General features: G+C 42.2%; 1 protein-coding gene across 1 annotated transcript in view; it reads left to right on the forward strand.

Moving 5' to 3' along the window:
- Positions 1 to 23,130, forward strand: part of CDKAL1 (CDK5 regulatory subunit associated protein 1 like 1) — a 1,066,055-nt gene that overhangs the window by 721,980 nt on the left and 320,945 nt on the right. Inside the window, 1 exon segment of the mRNA XM_056521286.1 lies at positions 3,689 to 3,855. Coding sequence (XP_056377261.1) covers positions 3,689 to 3,855 — 167 coding nt within the window.

Genomic DNA, 23,130 nt, shown 5'->3' on the forward strand with positions numbered 1-23,130 from the left:
GTTGATACATTGAAGAAAGATAATTGCACAATTACTTTTTACAGTAATCCTCATAAAGAGTAGACTACCAATATTTTACTTTTCATGTGATGATCTTGTTGAGTTAGTGCTGACTGACTATGTAGGGGACACCCTCTTGACAAGGCCTCTTACCTCAGTTCAACCTTTATCACCCCTGCCATGGTCTTCTGGATATATCTGTACATTTTTATTCTGGAATCTGAATGTTTTATATATACAAAATATTACAAGTATTAAACTAAATGCCATTAAACTGGAAAATAAATTACACAATGTGCATAATACAGATTGGTAAGAAATAAATGACTTTCACTGTATATTAGGGCAGTAGGCATTTCTAATGTGCCGTACTGCCTTGTTCTTCTATAAAATGCCTTATGATAAAGCTTGTAATTATTTAACAGTTATAAGTCAACAAGTTTTGTTTTCCTTTCAGAATGATTTGTATATTATTTTTTACTGGAAATGAATGCTTTTTACCTGTAAACCTACTGTTAAGTTGAACTGGATGAACTTTAATTCTCCAATATATGCCTTTATATAAGCATTGATCTCTTTACAAGTAGAAGCTTTAGAGCAGAAAGGCCACATTAAATTCCTATTTCCTGCAGGGCTATTTTACATGTTTTCCATGGACCTGACTATAATGAACAAGTCAATAGCAGGGCTTTTAGCCTTGGAGGTCATAGCATGCACAACACTCCATAGAGCACTGGGGCACATTTGTTATAGTAGCATTGGGTGTCCCAGTTAACGAAGCCCTGTGCAAAATTCTGACATTTGAAAGTGGAAATACACTCATCACAATATGGTACTCCTTAAAGGGTTTGTGCCCTCTTATAAAGTTATCCCCTATCCACAGGATAACCAGCTGATTGTGGATATTCTGGCTCATTGGGCCAACTGCAATCTTGAGGACCCTGTCTCCCATTAGAATGGAATGCTGGAAAGTGCTTGAGTGCTGGCACTCCATTCATTATTCTCTCTCTCTCTCCCCTCCTACCTTTCTTTCCCTCTCTCCCTCCCTCCCTCCCTCCCTTTCCCTCTCTCTTATATACACATATATCTATTGAGCGATATTTAAGGCTATGTACACATTGCAGTTTTTGCTGCAAAATTGGCTATTTTATTTTTATTATGTGAAATTAATTGTTTTTACAGTGCTTTGCATAATCATCATAAACTAGCCCCAATCCTTAGGGAGAGGGAATTGTGTCTATAGCATGTTTTCCTGTGATGAACGATGCCAAAGGGAGAGGTGCATACAGAAAATAAATGTATCGGGTGCAGCAACCTCACAAATGCGATTAGCTGTGAAATTAGATCTGCAACAGCTCTGGTTGGAGAACAGGCAGAAGTGCTGTGGGAGGGGAGTAGGCAGACCTGAGGGAGGAGCTGAGGGAAACCTATGTTTTATGGAAATTGTAGTACTGAGCAACTGCTCAACCAGGAGGTACAGGACTAAGAGCCCCAAATCAAATAGATTTGACACAGTTAAAGGGGTACTCTTCTGCTCAGCGTTTGTAACAAAATTTTCAGAACGCTTACAGCAGGCGTCGGGAGCTTGTGACGTCATAGCCCCGCCCCTCAATACGCCACGCCTCACCCCCTCAATACAAGTCTATGGGAGGGGGCGTGGCAGCTGCCGTTCCAAATCCAGAGCAGTGGAGTACCCCTATAAGCAATGCTGTGCCTGATGACTGGCGATGCAGGGGCTGGAGGATCGGGACATCACAGCCCCCTCGTGCCGTCACAACCTGCCCCTTAATGCAAGTATATGGGAGGGGCATGGTGGCCTTCCCAACCCCTGCTATCAGACATCTTATCCCCTATCCAAAAGGATAAAGGATACGATGTCTAGGGGCGGAGTGCCCCTTTAAGGGTACGTTCACATGAGCGGATTTACAGCGTATTTTACGCTGCGGATGTGCTGGTGAATGCCCGCTCTATGCTGTCTTTACATGTGCCTGCTCGTAGCGGCAATACGCCCTGCCCTGCAGCGATGTGCGCGGTGTACTCGCACATTGTGGCCACAGTGTGTCTGCTCGTAACGGCGTATTGCTGCTACGAGCAGGCATATGTAAAGACAACATAGAGCAGGCCTTCACCACGGGATCCGCAGCAAAATCTGCTCGTGAGAACGTACCCTAAAGCAATATTTCTGTAAAAAACTTTGATAAAGAAATTCATTAAAGCTGCATGTAATGTGAACTAACAACAACCCACTTATGAATCTAGCCAGGCTGAGGCTGGGCGAATCTGGACGTCGTGAGTATCGTTTTGATCAACATCACCCGCACTACAAGCCTGTGTAACAGGTTTAGTGCGGGTGATACTGCTGACAGATTTCCTTTAACCATGGTTAAAAACTTCGATAAAATCACAAGATACAAACAAAATGCAGGATAAGGCTGGGTTTACATCACCTTTTGTCCCATACGGGAGTGTATACAGCAGGGTGGAGCTAAAAACATGCGCACCCCGTACGCCTTCGTATGCGCTCCCGTATGTAATTCATTTCAATGAGCCGACCGGAGTGAAATGTTCGGTCCGGTCGGCTCATTTTTGCGCCGTATGCCCTTTTTCCCCGGACCTAAAACTGTGGTCGACCACGGTTTTAGGTCCGGTTGTAAAAGCGCATACAGCACAAAAATGAGCCGACCGCACCGAACGTTTCACTCCGGTCGGCTCATTGAAATTAATTACATACGGGAGTGCATACGAAGGCATACGGGTGCGCATGTTTTTAGCTCCCCCGTGCCGTATGTGCTCCCGTATGGGACAAAACGTCATTTGAACCCAGCCTGATATAGAAAGAATTGCACAAATCACCAGCAACCAGAGTGCAGCAGAGCTAGGGTTTTAAAGCCACACCTGAGCTGCAATAGGGTGTGAAGATTAACTCTTTCAAGCACAGGAAGAATTAGTACAGAAACCGCTCAGACATAAAAACTGTCTGAACAGACCCCAAGACAGAAAAACACAAAAGCGGACATTAGAGGTGGTGCTGCTTTATTATGTTAGTTTTTCTTTCTTTTTCTTTTATAAACCTGTATGCCACATCAGCTAAAACAGGTAAGCACATGGCATATACCAAATATCTACATCTAAATCTACAGATTTGCTTTAAGAATGATTAAAAACTCTGATAATATTACAAGATACAAACAAGGTGCAAGATAATATAGACAGAACTGCAGAAATCACCTGCAACCAGAGCTAGGGTTTTAAAGCCACACACGTGCTGCAATAGGGTGAGAAGATTAACTCTTTAAAACACAGGAAGAATTAGTGCAGAAACTGCTCAGACATAAAATCTAATGTGTGAACAGACCCCAAGACAGAATAACACAAAAGCGGACATTAGAGGTGGTGCTGCTTTATTATCTTTTTTTTGTTATAAACATGTATGCCACATCAGCTAAAACAGGTAAGCACAAGGCATATACCAAATATCTACATTATTCTCTAAGAAAATAGCCTCCCAAAGAATCTTTTACTTATCACTTATTCTATTGTTAAAGCAGCATTGTGGTTACAGAAATTGCTAAATAACTTATTGCTACCCATGGGACATGATTTTTAATTCAGTGTTTTACATGGCCATTATGTGACCATTCTGAAATTTGTAAAAAGTAACAACTGTATGACCTTGTTTTAATTGCAGAAGGTGTCTGTGAAATCTGGCTGACCAGTGAAGACACAGGTGCCTATGGCAGAGACATTGGCACAGATCTTCCTACTCTTCTTTGGAAGCTGGTCGAAGTTATCCCTGAGGGTGCAATGCTAAGACTTGGCATGACCAACCCCCCTTATATTCTAGAACATCTGGAGGTAAGAGAAAGTTGTTGCATTATTATAAGCAAGTCTATACTACTTTTAAAATTAATGTTTAAAAGTTATGTGTTAATGAAATGCAAATTATGTTATAAATGGCGATCCATTAGCTGATTATCCCAATGGTAGAATGAAGTGGCTGTACCATACCTCTTCAGCTCTGGTTTTAGTGAACTAACTGGCCTTTACAGTGTTCAAAGTTCCCCCACAAACATTCACAATGTATTCATATACAAAACACACAAAAGATGAATTTTATTATGTGTTTTTCCTCCTGTTTTATTGAAATAAAAGTTCTACATTCCGTTGATTCTCATAGTGGCCCTTGTAGCGCGAGCTGCAAGTGTTTTATATAGTCAATATAGACAGGGCTCGTATCACTTGCCATTTATGCTAGATGCATTATTATATCAACTTTAAGGGAACCAGAAGTGGTGCTGGACAATTGCAGAATTGTATGTTATAGCCACAGCGGTTCATTTATAAAGTGATTATGTAGTCATATTGGTTAGGTGTTTTATGTAGTGATTTATGGGTGAGCATATGTACATTTTGATCACACACACACAGAGAAGCATTGTATGTATAGTTCCTCTTGAACAGGGACATTCCTGTCCAGTTCAATTTTAATAATGTTTAAGGCACCAGTGTCTTGTTTTAGTGAATCTTAAAAAGTATTCTGTCCCTCTGAAAAGTATAGCTGCATTTAAAAAAGAAAGCCCTAGTGGACAGAAGCTCTCCTCCAGTCATTGGTGTTGTAAGTAGAAGAGAGTAAGTAGAAAGCTCATGAGAATGTTCTATTACGGTTCTCTATTTTAAGAGGAACTGTAGTCAATCCAATTAATTTTTTTCCATCCCTTTCCATCAAAGTTACACACCCTTTGTTCTTGGGATATAGGGGTTTTACGGTTTGGTAGACTTAATGTATCTCAACTTTTCACTAAAATGTCTGATGGGCAGAAACTGCAATCATAGGATGCTTATGTTATGTTATATTATGTTATGTGCTACTGTTTCAGATGATTGGTAGTACCACTACTGGCATTCCTTATCATGCTGATATTGATTGTCCTTAAATGGGTACTCCGGTGAAAAACTTATTTTTTATATATATATATATATATTTTTTTTAAATCAACTGGTGCCAGAAATTTAAACAGATTTGTAAATTACTTCTATTAAAAAATCTTAATCCTTCCAGTACTTATGAGCTGCTGAATACTACAGAGCAAATGATTTTCTTTTTGGAACACAGTACTCTCTGCTGACATCATGACCACAGTGCTCTCTGCTGACATTTTAGGAACTGTCCAGAGCAGCATATGTTTTCTATGGGAATTTTCTCCTACTCTGGACAGTTCTTAAAATGGACAGAAATGTCAGCAGAGAGCACTGTGGTCATGATGTCAGCAGAGAGCTTGGTGTTCCAAAAAGAAAATAATTTCCTCTGTAGTATTCAGAAGCTCATAGGTACTAGAAGGATTTAGATTGTTTTAATAGATGTAATTTACAAATCTGTTTAACTTTCTGGCACCAGTTGATTAAAAAAAAAAAAGTTTTCCCCCGGAGTACCCCTTTAAGCTCACCAGAACCTTAATGGGGGTGTAATATACTTTTTTATGCTGATACATCCTTCTTACAGTAACTCTGGTCATGAATGAACAGTGTTATAGATCATAGGTTTGGCAGCCGATGGAAAATTAACACTTAAGCAGGAACAGGAGTAATGTCTTTCTACTTGAACACATGATAGCTGACAGTCAGGATTGTTGGATCTGTGATCCAAGTCAGGGACATTTCTGTGGAAAATGCCTGTTAACACTTGTTATTTTGGTTATTGCACACCCTCCAACCATGTCTATGAAAAGTAAATAAATAAATGTGCTTGATAATATTTAAAGAATCATATGAATGGTGGCAATGAGCAATCTGCCTGTTTTTAGAGCAAATAGAAACAACAGAATCATTCAAAAATAAATGCACTAACTGGGCAATAATAATTGGTTAATTTCCCCAGACCGTCCTGCTATTAACATTACTAACACTATGTGAATTGTTTAGTAATGAAAAGGTCACATGGAGCAATGTGGTAGTTAACCTAGCAACTGGAAAGTCTATGGAAACTATTTTCCAACAATTGTGCTTGACCTTCTTGGAGTTAAGCTGTCCAAAGCAGTACTCAGTGGTAGCGTTTCCCCTTAGAAACATCCCATCCCGAAAGGTCACTATAAAGAGAGAAAATGTAATGTAGCAACATGACTCATTCGGCGTCATGTGAATATGTTTCACACCTAAATACATTAAACCTGTATTTGTCTTGGAACATTAAATAGTTTCCACAAAAATACAGCCACGGTGGCTGGGTAGATTGTTTTTTTTTATTCATGTGCAAATGGAAATTTGCAAGCTGGTTCTTGTGAACCCAGTGACTTAATTGGGTACTCCAATGGAAAACATTTTCTTTTTTAAATCAACTGGTGCCAGAAAGTTAAAGGGGTACTCCAACCCTAAGAGATCTTATCCCCTATCCAAAGGATAGGGATAAGATGTCTGATCGCGGGGGTCCCGCCCCTCCTGCAGACTTGCATTGAGGGGGCGGGGCGTGACGTCGCATGTGGTGGAGCTGTGATGTCACGATACTCCGGCCCTGTGGTCTCACAAAGAGAGCTCACAAAGGTGGGTGCAGAATGAAAGATTGTGGTGGGCCAGAGTACCCCTTTAAACAGATTTGTAAATTACTTCTATTAAAAAATCTTTACCTTTCCAGTATGTATTAGCAGCTGTATGCTACAGAGGAAATTATTTTCTTTTTGAATTTCTTTTTTGTCTTGTCCACAGTGCTCTCTGCTGACACCTGATGCCCGTATCAGGAACTTTCCAGAGCAGGAGAAAATCCCCATAGCAAATTGCTGCTCTGGACAGTTCCTGACACGGACAGAGGTGTTAGAGGTGTTAGCAATCACTGTGGACAAGACAAAAAAGAAATTAAAAAAGAATAGATGTAATTTACAAATATGTTTAACTTTCTGGCGCCAGTTCATTTAAAAAAAAAAAAAAAAAAAGTAAGTTTTCCACCTGAGTACCCCTTTAAAGGCAGTGTGTCAAATAATGACCTTTTGTTTTTTCTAATTTTCTATTTTACTACCTATATTTAAAAATACTCCTAAAATCTGGAAGTTTTCAGTCTAACCACTAAGCCTTATAATAAACTACCACTTCCAGTTTTGTAGAGAAAAGTTATAAAAAGTCTATTTATTAGAATCATCATTACTACAAAAGAAGACACACAAAAAAAAAAAAAAAATAAATAAATAAATATATATATATATATATATATAAACAGGATCACACCATTCTTAGTATGTAATTGTGTCACTGCTCTCCCCCTCTCTGCACACTGCTGGTCAAAGAGCAAAGCTAGAAAATGTTTGTCAGTGGGTCAACTCCAGTCTATTGTTTCTTTTGTCCATATCAGTAAATGTTGTTAACAAAGCAGAGACCATATTAAAGGAGATCTGTGGTACACATATTTTATAATCCCCTGTGCCCAGGCTGTAAAAAGTAACAAAACAAACTTTTACTCACCGGCCCCAGGAAGAAGTTTGTATTGTTACTTTTTGCAGCCCGGGCACAGGGAATTATGAAAAATGAGTACCACAGATCTCCTTTAACTTCCCCATAATAATGTATAAAAATATATTTAAAAATGAGAATCAGACCCATAGAAACAGATTTGGAATAAAAGCAACATTAGGAGGCATGTACTCCTGTCACTGCTCCAAACCGATTTGTTTTAGCAATTCTTCACCATGAAGTAACAATTCTAGAGCATCTTTTTATATTCCTCCTTGAAATGTATGAAAAAAAAATGCATGAAAATATTCCTCCTGGAATAATGAGCTCAATAACACTGTATGTGGGGTTTCTTTCCGTAACATATTTTACATTTATGTCCCATGGCCATTTATTTTAGCAGTACAAAGTAGTCAGCACAACCTCAATAGTTCAAATGAAGTACCGTATTTATCGGCGTATAACACGCACTTTTTAGGCTAAAATTTTTAGCCTAAAGTCTGTGTGCGTGTTATACGCCGATACCCCCCCCAGGAAAGGCAGGGGGGAGAGAGGCCGTCGCTGCCCGCTTCTCTCCCCCTGCCTTTCCTGGGGTCTAGAGCGCTGCTGTCGGCCCTTTTCACCCCCTGGTTATCGGCACCGCTGCCCGTTCTGTCCCCCTGACTATCGGTGCCGGCGCCGACAGCCAGGAGAAGGGGCAGCGGCACCCATTGCCGTCGCCGCTGCCCCGTTGCCTCCCCCCATCCCCGGTGGCATAATTACCTGAGTCGGGTCCGCGCTGCTCCAGGCCTCCGTCGTTGCTATGCGCTGAACGGTCCCCAGCGTCGTTGCTATGCACGGCGCGGCGCTCTGACGTCATGCGCCGCGCCGTTCAGCGCATAGCAACGACGGAGGCCTGGAGCAGCGGAGCAGCGCGGACCCGAGCAGCGCGGACCCGACTCAGGCCTGGAGCAGCGCGGACCCGACTCAGGTAATTATGCCACCGGGGATGGAGGGAGGCAACGGGGCAGCGGCGCCGGCAATGGGTGCCGCTGCCCCTTCTCTCCCCCTGGCTGTCGGCGCTGCTTCTCTCCCCCTGGCTATCTGCGCCGGCACCGATAGTCAGGGGGACAGAACGGGCAGCGGCGCCGATAACCAGGGGGTGAAAAGGGCCGACAGCAGCGCTCTAGACCCCAGGAAAGGCAGGGGGAGAGAAGCGGGCAGCGACGGCCTCTCTCCCCCTGCCTTTCCTGGGGGTATATCGGGGTATACACGCGCACACACGCACCTCATTTTACCATGGATATTTGGGTAAAAACTTTTTTTACCCAAATATCCTTGGTAAAATGAGGGTGCGTGTTATAGGCCAGTGCGTGGTATACCCCGATAAATACGGTAGATAGGGGTGCAGGCGATGACTGTGGTCCCAGTCGCAGACCGTGTCCATTGATATAATATCCAAAAAATCGCTGCAGATTGCATATGGTGCAAAAAAACCTGAGCTTTATTGGCCCATGTTGTGCAACGTTTCGATGGTATCACACCATCTTTGTCAAGCAAGCTCAGTTTTTTTGCACCATATGCTATCTGGGTGTGCTGCGATTTTTTGGATATTCCACTTATTTTAGTAGTTATCTTGCATTCCGGATTAAAATCCTAAAGTCCTATAGGCACAGATTTCCTGGTGTCTTAGACTCCTCCCTTCATGTAGACCCTAAAGGGGTTATCCAAGGAATGTAAAATAAACTCAGATCAGCATAGGACATTAACCTTGAATCTATTATTCTACTGTGACCTTTGTATCTACTGTACGGGACTCTGATACACCTTTTTGCCTCCTGCTTGTTCCCTTCCCTGCACACTGTCTTTAAACTACAGGTCCCAGCATTCTTAGCTGCCACTCTGTGCTCACTTCCTCCTAACTGCCGTTTTCTGCCCCAGTCACCTGACCAGCCCCAACACTGAAAATATTACCAAGCAACCATTCCCATCATGCTTTCTTCTGCTGTACTATATAGCAATGATTCACAAAATGGGTGCCTCCATCTATTGCAAAACTACAACTCCCAGCATGCCCAAAAAGTCAAAGTCCATCTGTGCATGCATGGAGTTAAAGTTGTTAAGTTTTTAAACAACTAAAGGCACCCTTTTTGGGAAACACTGCTACATAGTGTGTGTGTGTGTGTGTGTGTGTGTGTGTGTATATATATATATAATATATGTGTGTGTGTATATAGATAGATCTCCCCAATAAAGCTCTACTAAAATATATTGTATGTAAATATATAATATATATATATATATATATATATATATATATACACACATTACATATACACATATATATTTCAATAAAAATACATACACACACGTATGTTTTTTTCATACAAGTAATTCTGCTTATTAGATATCTTTTATATATACATATAAAAGTATTTTTATATATTATATATAATCAGTGTTTCCCAACCAGGGTGCCTCCAGCTGTTGCAAAACTAAAACTCCCAGCATGCCTAGGCAACCAGGCATGCTGGTGCGTTTTATTTTATTTTTTTATTTTTTTTTCTATAGTTAGCTTTTTTGTTTACCTCTCTGTCTTCCTGTCTTTTGGTGTGTGGGAACTACAGTTCCCATGAGATCTTGCGTCGGCTTTTTTTTTTAGGGCTGATGCTTCTCCCATCCCTGCACATCCCTCAGCCGCGTCAGGGGGTGGGGGGAGGGGCCGACAGTGCCAAGTCACTCTGATTGGCTGCCGGCCAACAAAACATTACACTGTGAAAACAGCGATCACGTGAACAACAGGGTTCACGTGACCGCACTCTCTAAACAAGGATTGGACAAAGTACATCCAATCAACCAAGAAACTGCAGCAAGGGTGTTCCTGGGCAGGAGCCACCGAACAGAGCCATGAATATTCATGAGCGGGGTTCGGCCGGGCAAAAAAAAAAAATAGAGAAAGGAGACCCTTACTTCACGAACGCAACATGGCCGCCGACAGGGAAAAAAAAAGTGGTCGCCAGCACATGGAAAAGGCAATGAACTACAAGACTTCCTGCATAAACAAAAGGTAAATTTTCAATAAATGCAAAGTAGCTAGAAAAACGCAGCCAGAGGCATATTAATGACCCTAAAGAAACTAAACTATGCCCAAAAAAAACCACCATCACCGGAGTACCCCTTTAAAATCTCTGTCAGGCTTTGTAGTCTGCCAGGTTGAACATTTTTAGAAAATAATGAGGTTCCGTTTAGCAGGTGTTAAGGCGCTTTTTCCCGAAGTTATTACATTTTCTATGACTAGAGGTGTAAATGTGTTTGAATGATTATGTACCTATTGGTTTATTCTGTGGCACCATTGACAATTAGAACTGCCCGTTGCTTGTTAAGTGTGTAGATGTGTGTTCACACTGTCCATTATTATCCCAACAAATAACATTTGCACCTGACAGTTCTCTGGATGTGAGTAACCGGTCACTATACCTTGTAAAACTTCCTTCATTACTTTTATAGTTACTGTGATTATGATTAGTGTAATATCATAGTGGTTACAGTTTTCTTTAGTTTTTGTTAACCACAAATACATATCATAGACTAGGTCCCAAAAGTGTATTTCCATTTTGCTATATTTAACAAAAAAAGTGTGAATTTTTTCAAATTTGATCACCACGTATATAGATTTTGAGGTCTGATTTATACTTTGGTCAAATTGCTCTTAAACAAGCAACATCATTTTTTTTTTTTTTTTTAAAGCGACTTGGTTGCAACCAGTAACAAGCCGAGATTTTTTGACTGCGCTCTTGGGAGAATATGCACTGCCTAAACCTTAACTCCCTAACATTTACAGAGAGAATTGTCCCCAGAGGAAAAATCCTTCATATTTTCATTAAAAACGTAATGAAAGGTGACTTCATAATTTCACACCACACCCGGGGACTCAGTTTGGCTGCTTTCCATCAATTACTCAATGACATAGCTTTTTCTTCCACTGATATTTGGAAAACTCTCCTATCTAACACTTTATTAATAAATCTTTTCCACCAATCCACTGAATTTTACACATCAGTAATTTTGTGAGATTTATGCAGTGACTTGAACTGGAGTGGATAAAATAACCTCTTAATCTTTACATGCATTATTAGTAAACATTATATAACATGTTTTCTGGCTTATTAAGTGTAGCAATTTCTTCCTATATACAGTCATTGCAAATTGGTAAAGGAAAACTCCAGTCAAGATAGAAATCCTGGAAAAACACTTGGAACCTATAGGCTTAACAGTATTTGCTTAAATATACTGCATATGATCACCCTTAAACCATAGTTCTGGCAGCAGTTTATAAATTGTAGTTATTTTCATAATCACTATTGTCCCACTGGATCAAAGTACTTTAGGAATTAGCAGTATTAAGGCTTAACCTCCTGGTTGTTTTCATTACTTTACAAATATTTATCTTCATTATGTTAAACTATTAGCATCTTTGGCCCAAACTTCTCCCTTCAGATGCCTCAACCTGTGGTTCACATTAGCGCACACATAAGCTAGGATGGGAAACAGATTTTGATGGGATTCTGCTGCACTGTGCACATGACGGAATTTTCCGCAGGAGATGTTTCTGCCCCAGAAATCCAGATTCTGAAGTCAGTAGAAAGAATAGACATGTCTATTCTTTCTGCAGATTCCTCTCAGAAATGCATTGCCATCTATGAGACGACGCATTTCCAAGCGGTCTGAGCATCGTCTTGAACTTTGAAATGTGCACAATTGCTAACTCCCTGACAGGGAGCAGTGCTGAGTTTGTCTGTGTCCTGTCTGCAGTCTGAGATTTAGGACTCCAGCATGAGTCTGAAATCTAAAAAAAAAAAAAAAGGACTGGTAGGGAGACCTCTAGTGGTCATTTTTTCAAAGTGGAAAATTAAATAGAAAGAAGCATATTTTTTAATAACATGCTATTGGAAAGTTATTCTGCATAGATTAATCTACAATATATCAAAAGTTTTTTTGATGAAAGGTACCCTTTAAGTCTTTACTTTCTTCTGTACTGGCTTTCTTGCTGAAAAGTTGCGAAATTAGTGACTGTCGTGCAACAAATGTATTAAAAGGGCGCACAGACCTTAATTCAATTGTCGCATAGTTATATAGGGCAGGTTTGAAATGCCCTGTGATAACTTCATAATTAAGAAGCCTTTAGCGGAGGTCACCACCTTGTCTCCTGCTCCGGAAGTGATGAAAATGTCGCTGTTATGTGCATGCAAAAAATAGTTGGTGCTGGAAAATTCTTAGACACCTGCGTTGAAAACATATAGATTTCTTCTGATCCTTGTTTTAAAGGGGTACTCTGGTGGAAAACTTTTTATTTTAAATCTACTGGTGCCAGAAAGTTAAACAGATTTGTAACTTACTTTTATTAAAAAATCTTAATCTTTCCAGTACTTATTAGCTGCTGAATACTACAGAGGAAATTATTTTCTTTTTGGAACACAGAGCTCTCTGCTGAATCACTAGCACAGTGCTCTCTGCTGACATCTCTGTCCATTTTAGGAACTGTCCAGAGCAGCATATGTTTGCTATGGGGATTTTTCCCTACTCTGGACAGTTCTTAAAATGGACAAACATATGCTGCTCTGGACAGTTCCTAAAATGGACAGAGATGTCAGCAGAGACCACTGTGGAGGAGGAGAACAAGAAAAAAAAATATTCTGAACCAAACCCCCCTTGTGGCCAGCAGGACCCCCCCTTGTGGCCAGCAGGACCCCCCTTGTGGCCAGCAGGACCCCTCTTGTAGTTGCTTACTGGTACTTATCACTACCGCTGCCCTGTTCTGCCGTCCGCATAATGGAGTCTATGGAGGAGCATGTGACACACACGTCACTCTGCTTCCTCTGTAGCGTTACGTTGGGCGCAGGGGAGGAGGTGGAGTGACGTGTGTGTCACATGCTCCTCCATAAGACTCCATTATGCGGACAGGAGAACGGGACAGCGGCAGTAAAGGGGATGGAAGAACATGGCAGTGTCAGCGGTGTGAATCAGGGACAGTGGAGCACTTCGCCGTACAGACCCAGGAGCAGGTAAGCTTAGCAGCCTCCCCTCTGCAGCCTTCCCTGCATTTCGGCACACACATTCGCTCCATAAGACGCACAGACATTTCCTTCCCACTTTTGGGGGAGAAAAAGTGCATCTTATGAAGTGAAAAATATGGTATATGCTGCACTTTGTCCACCCTATATACGGCCAAAGGATAGGGGATAAGATGTCAGATCGCCGCGGTCCCGCTGTTGGGGACCCCGGGGATCGCCGCTGCGGCACCCCGCCATCATTACTGCACAGAGCGAGTTCGCTCTGTGCGTAATGACAGGCAATACAGGGGCCGGAGCAGCGTGATGTCATGGCTCCGCCCCTCATGACATCACAGCCTGTCCCCTTAATGCAAGTATATGGCAGGGGGCGTGACAACCGCCACGATCCCTCCCATAGACTTGTATTGACTGGGGCGGGCCGTGACGTCACGAGGGGCGTAGCCGTGACGTAACGATGCTCCGGCCACTGTATTGCCCGTCATTATGTGCAGAGCGATCTCGCTCTGCGCAGTAATGATAGCAGGGTGCTGCAGCGGTGATCCCCAGGGTCCCCAGCAGCGGGACCCCGGCGATCTGACATCTTATCCCCTATTTTTTGGATAGGGGATAAGATGTCTAGGGGCGGAGTACCCCTTTAATCCCTTAAGGACCAAGCCCATTTTCACCTTAAGGACCAGAGCATTTCTTGCACATCTGACCACTGTCACTTTAAGCATTAATAATTATTTTTTTTGTGACATAATGGTAAATTTGATACTTGCATCATTTCTTGGTGAAAAATTCCCAAATTTCATGAAAAATTTGAAAATTTTTCATTTTTCTATCTTTGAAGCTCTCTGCTTCAAAGGAAAATAGTGTTTTTACTTTTGGAAGATATCAGAGGGCTTCAGCATTTACAAATTTAGAGGATCTTTTTTTTTCCTTATACCTCTTGTGAAAATAGAAAGCATGGGGCAACACCAGCATGTTAGTATAAAAAAGAACGGGTAAAAGGAGAAAAAGTCCCCCAAAATTTGTTAGGCATTTTCTCCCGAGTACAGAAATACCCCATATGTGGCACTAAACTGTTGCCATGCAGATTTGAAGCCTAAATAAGGGATTTGCATAGGCATGGACCCAGATGCAAGAATCAGGCTTCCCTCCGATACCATAATTACCCTACGGCAGTGTTACCCTAACAGGGTGCGGAGTCGTGACGTCACGATACTCTGGCCCCGTGGTCGCCACCTGGCTGTTTGTGAGCTGGCACCACAGCGTGGAGCTCAAACAGGTGGGTGGCCAATACAAGATTGCGGGGGTCCCCAGCGGAGGGACCCCCACGGTGAGACATCTTATCCCCTATCCTTTGGGGATAAGATGTCTCAGGGCCGGAGTACCCCTTTAACACCCCCCCCCCACCCCCGCCCACAACTGCCATTGTCTCTGACAGCTCTGATCATCCCTATTTTCCGGGCTATTGGGTCATCAGAGACCCGATCAGCCCAGAATCGCTGATCTCAGGACCCCCCCCCCAATGGTTTGTACAGGTGCCTGCTGACTGATTTCCTCAAGTATCAGGGAGCAAGGGCGTACCTGTATACCCTTAGTCCCCAACAGGTTAAGGTCAAAATGGGCTGTGTCCTTAAGGGATTACAGGGGTACTCCGGTGGGAATAATGTTATTACTGAGGGAGGGAGGGAGGTTACGATACAGCTACTCTCATCCTCCCCTTAATAGGGTGCAGTTGTCCTGTCCTCCTTGCAGAAAAGCAACCCCAAAGATTGATGGTTTCAACTGCATGCTTCACGGTTGGGATGGTGTTCTTGGGGTTGTACTCATCCTCCTTCTTCCTCCAAACACAGCGAGTTGAGTTTAGACCAAAAAGCTCTATTTTTGTCTAATCAGTTCACATGACCTTCTCCCATTCCTTCTCTGTATCATCCAGATGGTCATCGGCAAACTTCAGACGGACCTGGACATGTGCTGGCTTGAGCAGGTGGACCTTGGGTGCACTGCAGGATTTTAATCCATGACGGCGTAGTGTGTTACTAATAGTTTTCTAGGAGACTTTGGTCCCAGCTCTCTTCAGGTCATTGACCAGGTCCTGCCGTGTAGTCCTGGGCTGATCCCTCACCTTCCTCATGATCATTGATGCCCCATGAGTGAGGTGAGATCTTGCATGGAGCCCCAGACCGAGGGAGATTGAGTGTCATCTTGAACTTCTTCCATTTTCTAATAATTGCGCTAACAGCTGTTGCCTTCTCACCAAGCTGCTTGCCTATTGTTCCTTAGCCCATCCCAGCCTTGTTGAGGTCTACAATTTAATCCCTGATGTCCTTACACAGCTCTCTGGTCTTGGTCATCGTGGAGAGGTTGGAGTCTGTTTGATTGAGAGTGTGGACAGGTGTCTTTTATATAGGTAACAAGTTCAAACAGGTGCAGTCAATACAGGTAATGAGTGGAGATTCTTACTGGTTGGTAGGTGATCTAATACTTATATCACAATAAAATGCTAATTATTTTTTTTAACTAAATCATACAATGTTATTTTCTGGATTTTTGTTGTAGATTCCGCCTCTTACAGTTGAAGAGTACTTAGTACCTATGATAAAAATTACAAACCTCTTCATGATTTGTAAGTAGGAAAACTTGCAAAATCGTCAGTGTATCAAATACTTGTTTTCCCCACTGTAAGCAGGCTACCCTCCGATCCCAGAGATAGATGGGAATCAATAGAGTGACCAAGATGAGTATTTGGGCCAGAAAAAGCCAGCAGGCAGAGAGCTGCTGTTTGTCATTAAAAGGATCCTTTCTAGCATGTCAATATAAATGCTTTAATTTGGACAAACTTTAGTATCTGGCCTAAAAACAAGGATCTTAGGACAGAATAGGAAAATATTTCTGCATAATCTTTAAAAAAAAAAAAAATCTAATTTACCCTCTAAATTGCTGAAATTGTATAAGATTATGAAGAAAAAAAAAGTTTCCATTCTTTTCATTAATCTGTTCCAGATACTACAGCCCATTCCAAAACGTCCCTGAGTGTGAAGCCAAAGTTATTCTATATTAGTGTAGGTCCACGTGGGTGGATTTTTCTATGGTAGATTTTGTTGCCAATCTACAACAAAATCCCTGCAGATAATTCTATGTTTATCTTGTGACCTTTTATTTCAGTCTGAGGAGTTACTTTTATGATCCGATATAATGGGGCACATATAGTCTCCTGTACTTCGTGCTTGTATTTAGACTTTAAACATTGATACAGTATGCTGCACATGGTTAATCAGTGTGAAATGCGTTAACATGACTGATGTGCTTATGTAAGTAAAGTAAATGAGTACTGCTGATGAGTCTCATTTTAGTTTCAGGAAAGGTGAGGCCTGATTTGACCGCTGTGCTGGGGATTCCTGTTTACTGTTCAGCATTGAAATAAAAGTTTCCATTAATATTTCAGTTTCTGTGGGATCAGAAGATTCAAGCCTATCAGGTTACTGTCTGGTTTTTGTAGGAGAAAAGCTTTCCAAACATCTGTTCCATGTTTGTGTGGACAGTGTCATGCAGTGGTATCTCTGTGGATAGGCCATTTAAGGGTGCACACCTGCCAGGAAACACTCCCATTGCTCACTACTAACTTTCCAGGCTGGCTTGCCTTAAAGCTACAGTTATACACATTTATGAGCACACTTACATGTTGGGGTAAGCTGACAAAAATACTATACTACTATTTCAGCTCATTGATGCAATTTTTATTTTTATTCCTTTTTCAATTTTTCCTTTTTTTTTTCTCCTAAGTTTTTTATTTATTATTTAAAGATTTGATTTTACTACTAGGTTCAGGTGAAAAATTCTTAAACTTTATATAGTGGTAATTTTTAATAGCTGACAATGTTGAGGCCCAAGCATTATTGTGTTCTGGCTGGTGAGGGAAATTTGAAGAGATAACTGATAGCCGAACTGAAGCGTTCACACCACGTTTTGAAGATATGGGAAACGGATCCGCCTGGGGGGGGAGTGAAAAACGGGTGCTCCCGTATCCCAGCCGGCCCGTATCTCATTCATTTCAATGAGCTGACCAGAGTCATATAGTGACTCCGGTCAGCTCATTTTTGCCCTGTAAGCTGTTTTGTGACCACGGTTTTAGGTTTTGTCTGAAAACCGGATTTGAGGCAAAAATGAGCCAACCGGAGTCACAATATGACTCTGGTTGGCTCAATGAAATGAATGAGATACGGGTCGGATCCGGCTGGGATACGGGAGAACCCAGTTTTTACTCCCCCCCCCCCCCCCCCCCAGCCAGATCCTGTTCCCGTATCTTAAAAACATAGTGTGAACCCGGCCTTAGACTTATTCAAATACAAGCTGACTTTGAAGGGAAAGTTACTGAAAAGTGGCACAAAGAGACCATAAAAAAGTAAAGCTACCCATGCCTTTACTTTAGACTAAAATTGTCTGGGTTAATCAGGCTGTCGAGGGTCTATGGCGGTCTCCTGACTGTCCACAGACAGATGTCTGCATGTATTTTCACAATCATTTTCATAATTCTGCAAGGGATAAGCTGAAACCAGAGTTGTTTGGCTGCGGCTTACCCCTCCCCAAAATGTTCATGTGCATGGGGAGGTAGAAGAGATAATGTTCGGCCACACAGTGATTGAAAATGGCCATCTTTAGAAGATCTCAATTAGTTAACAAAAGTGTATATCATAAACGTGCTGACAGATGCACTTTTACTTTACTCTTTTGCAACTTCCCAGTGTTTTCACTTTTGATGTATCTCTGATCCCTATGTGTTAGCATACAGAAAATCTGAATAATCGCAAGAGGCTAATGACAAGATTAGTGAGGAGGAGGACCATAGGCAAGGATTAAGACACACAGACACTGAAGCCAAGTACTGGGTACCATACAGAAGTCTGACAGAAATAATGACACAGCAGCCCAGTGCAGAACACACACAGAGAAAACACAGACAAGTCTGCCTCACTGTTGTATACATTTCCCAATTGTTCTTCAGGGGGGATCTGCATTTACAAGATTCCATGCACTTTTGGTTGAGTAAATTCTTCAACCTCCCAGTCATTTCCCGTAGCAAAATATAGCTTTCTTACCACAAAGACCCTACATGGGAATAGAACATGCATGTTACAGTTTGTGTAATTTGCAGTGAGACAGTGTTTCATAAATTCTTGAAGGCAATTGTTACCACAATATATAGAATGTATAAAATGTACAGGAAGGGATTTTTGATGGCTGTAGATAAATATTGAATTATTTGTTATTTATCTTAGCCTTTAATATGAAGTTCCTTATTGGATTAAAACATTTGTCTACATGCTCTATTATGACATATGGAGGCCGAAGACTGTAGCCCCCTCTATGGCAAGAGTAAGTGTCACTCAGGGCTGGACTGGCCATTGGGCACACCGGGGGTTTGCGGGCGGGCAGGGAGGGGAGCCGGCTGCTGTGAGTTTTTTTTTAATTTTTTTTATTTTAAAGTACTTAATGGGACTGTGCTAGGCCTGGCTGGATGCAACCCAGCCCTTCCCTGGCTGTGGCTTGGATCGGCCACAGGAGCCTGACATAGTAGCGCCATCAGGGGGTAGCTGTAACAGCACTGGCTGCTGGTATATGATGTTCCTGTGCGTTGTACGTCAATTACCAGCAGCCATTGTGAGAAGATGCTGGCCAGTGACATCGGCCTATGTGTCCCTCCCTCTCTCTGCCCAGCGCTGCAATAGAGGAGCTACAGCAGGCATCACTAATTATAAATGAGGTACTGTTTTTACTTATGTGGGCTGTGTATGTGTGTATATAAAGAGCATGTGTATGGAACAGTGTATGTGTGTTTGGGGGCTGTGTATATGAGAGCTGTGTTGTATATGTGGGGGCTTTGCATGTGTGTATATGGGGGCTGTGGATGTGTATCACCTTAGGGACACAGGGTGTAAATGTATGCCTGCTCCTGAACTATGAAGTTCACTCAGGAACTGATATTGCTTCATAGCCATTTGGTCCCGCCTGCTATCAGAGCTGGAACCCGTGGCTAATGCCAGACATAACTGGTTAGAGTGATGTCCAGCATTAACCCTTTAGACGCCTCAATCAAAGTTAACTGCAGTGTCTAGAAGTGTAAAAATAGGTTGGCGGTCAGCTCAGGGGAGCTGATTAAAGCACTCAGTGGACAGACGGAGGGCAATCTCACTTGTCTGGCTATGCTAGTGTAGGAAGCCATGGCAGTCTGCACTAATAGGGCACCAATAACACTGATTAATTTCATAATAGCACTAGCTGGGTACCCGGCGCTGCCCGGTTTTCCTACCTTATCCTTTCTGGGGGAGGAAAAGCAACAAAGGAGGAAGCTTTTGTCCTCATATCCTGTCCCTAAATCCCGTCCCCATATCCCGTCCCCATAGCTAATCCAAATTTCTGATCCTCATGTCCTATCCTCAGGTGGGGCTGCGTTGTGGTAAAGATATTGCAAGCTGAAAATAAAAGGGTGTGGCTTAAAAGGTGAGCGTGTCTTTGTGGGATGGGACATGGCATGCAGGGAGGGTGTGGCGTACCAGCCGGACTGACACATTTGCATGGGCACACTGACACACTTGCATGGGCCTTGAAACAAAAACCCCATCCTTCACACATGTGACCAAGTATTATTGAAATATCTCCAGCTGTTTGGAAGTTATGCAGTAATATATATTTCCTATAGACTTGTATGGGACTTTAATTAAAACCCTGACTCTCGCAAATGGGTGTGGGTAAGGGTTAAATTACCTATCCTATGTTTGCCGTTGACGTATAAGTAACGTGTGCCAAGTAGGGATTGACCGATATTGATATTTTTGAGCTGATACCGATAACCTGTGAACTTTCAGGCCGATAGCCAATAACTTATACCGATATTCTGTGCATATATGGGCACTTGACGGAGGGGGGGTAGGGGGGCGCTGTCATGTGCCCCCACATAATGCTCCCCTGTCATGTGCCCCTCATATAATATACCCCCTGTCCTGTGACCCCCCCACATATAATGCCCCATGTCCTGTGTTCCTCACATATAATACCCCCTGACATGTGCCCTTTCACTTATAATTGACCCTTTTCTGTGCAAGTTCTGCATAATTCCCCTGTACCATAGCAGCTCTGTCACCTTTCTCACACGCTGCTTTGTTCATGCAGTGGGAGTGAGAGCCACGGGGACGTGATCTCCGAGCACTGGGCTGCAGTGGATGGCGTCCCCGCGGCTCTCACTCCCACTGCAAGAAGCAGCGTGTGAGAAAGGTGAGGGGGTGGTGGAGCGGGACAGGTAACAGCTCCTGCTCCACCATGCTGTCAGGGAGGGGCAACAATCTCGGGCGGGAGGCAATTGCCCCTTTCCCCCCCCCCCCCTGGATCCGCCACTGCTTCAGGGCCGGGACTGAAATCCCGCGATTCGGGCGCCTTGTGCGCACGCCTTGTTTTGCCGTGCGGAGCAGCGATGGACACGTTATCGGCAGGTTAGATGCCTATACCGATAACTTTTAAAATCGTGAATATCGGATGATAATATCGGCCAATCCGATAATCGGTCGATCCCTAGTGCCAAGTTTCATGTTAATATCTTTAGTGGTTTAGAGGTGATGCTGGAACATACACACACACACACACACACACTGGCCCTCATTTACTATTGCAAACCCAACATGTTTAGTCTGGTCTGCACCAGATTCTGACGCATTGCGCCAGAAATTCTGTCTGCGCTAGAACTGGAAAAAACCTGACTAACTCTCCATTTTACTAAGAAAACCCCAAAGGGGGCGTGGTTGTCAGGAAAAGGGGGTGTGGTCACCAAAAAGGGGCATGTTCCCCACATCTTCACAAAAAAAACAACATATTTACTAAGGTTTCCACAGAAAATGTGGTGGATTTAAGCCGAGGAAAACGCTACAGATCAGAGCATGTGTTAAAAAGCAAAATGTAGGGAAAGTGGCAAATGTAGGGAAAGCTTAGTAAATACTGTTGAAAAAAAAAATTAAGGGAATTTAAAGCCACTAAGAAACCTGCACTCCACTCTTAGTAAATCAGGGCCATTGAGTTTTGTATGTATATATATATGTATATATACATCCTAGTTCATTAACCGGTGTTGCCCGGTTTTTCCTTCCTAATCCTTGTTGGGGAGGAAAATCAACAAAGGAGGAAGCTTTTGACCTCATATCCCATCCTCATATATTGTTGTCATATCCCAACCTCGTATCCCGTCCTCGTATCCCATCCTTATGTCCCATCCTCAGGTGGGACTGAGTTGTGATGAAGATATTGTAAGCCGAAAATAGAAGGGGATTTGGCTTTGTGGGAGTGGGTGTGATTACCAAGCCAGACCGATATACAAAAAGGGTAGAAAATAAAAGGGATGGAGCTTAAACAGTGGGCATGTCTTTGCTAGCTAGATGGGGTGTGGCATGCAGAGAGGGTGTGGCTTGCAAGCCGTACTGACACATTCACAAGGAGATTCAGAGCTTGTGGAGTAAGGTACTGGAAGTCCCAGATACTTGCATGGGACTTGAAACAAAAACCCATCTTTTATATAAGGGTGTAGGTAAGGGTTAATTTAACTATAATATATTTTTATATGACATATAAGTAATATGTGTATCGGGTATTATCAAAATATCTCCAGCTTTACAGAAGTTATGCTGGAACATACATTTCTTGTAGATTTGCATGAGACACAAACCCCGACCCTCACAAACTATCCTTTCTTTTTAGTGGACATATAAGTAACATGTGACCAAGTATTATCAAAATATCTTCAGCTGTTTGGAAGCTATGCAGTAAGATATATTCCCCATAGACTTGCATAGGACATTAAACGAAAACCCCGACCCTGGCAAATGGGGGTGGGTAAGGGTTAAGTTACCTATCTTATGTTTATGTTGTTGAAATTTAAAGCGTACCCGTCAGATCCAACAAAAAAATGTTTTGATTATTTTTTTTAATATATCACTCTACCTAATCTTGACCATGTACACCTAATTTTTATGTGTTTAGCACCTTTATTTTTTTTCACTGAGTACCCGGCGTTGCCCGTTTTTTCCTTCCTTATCCTTGTTGTGGAGGAAAATCAACAGAGGAAGCTTTTGGCTTCATATCCCGTCGTCATATATTGTTGTCATATCCCAACCCCATATCCCGTCCTCCTGTCTCGTCCTCCTGTCTCGTCCTCCTGTCTCGTCCTCCTGTCTCGTCCTCCTGTCTCGTCCTCCTGTTAATCAGTAACTGTATGATGGTAATATTTACTTGTTATAAACCTGTGTTATTTAGTACTATACGATTTATTTAGAGGCATTCAGGCATATTTCATTGCAAAAAAAAAATCAGGCAAAAATTGTTAGACCGCGAGGTTTATTGGATTATGGAATTAGACTGTAGATTTCCTAAGGGCCTTAATCGTAGACAGGATGTGATTTTACATTACTAATATTGAAAAAAAGAAAAAAAAAATTTTTTTTTATTATAAATATGAAATTAAAATAATTGGCATCCGTGTCTACGATTACGATCCTATGTCTCTTAATGCCTCTCTTTTCTATGGTTTTATGGTTATTGTAATTTACAGTTATATACTTTTGCATATATTATATATGCCTATATAATATATTTGGGAATTTATACCCTTTGTCATATTTGAAAA

The sequence above is a fragment of the Hyla sarda genome, chromosome 5 (assembly GCF_029499605.1).
Source record: "Hyla sarda isolate aHylSar1 chromosome 5, aHylSar1.hap1, whole genome shotgun sequence".
Classification (NCBI taxonomy): domain Eukaryota; kingdom Metazoa; phylum Chordata; class Amphibia; order Anura; family Hylidae; genus Hyla; species Hyla sarda.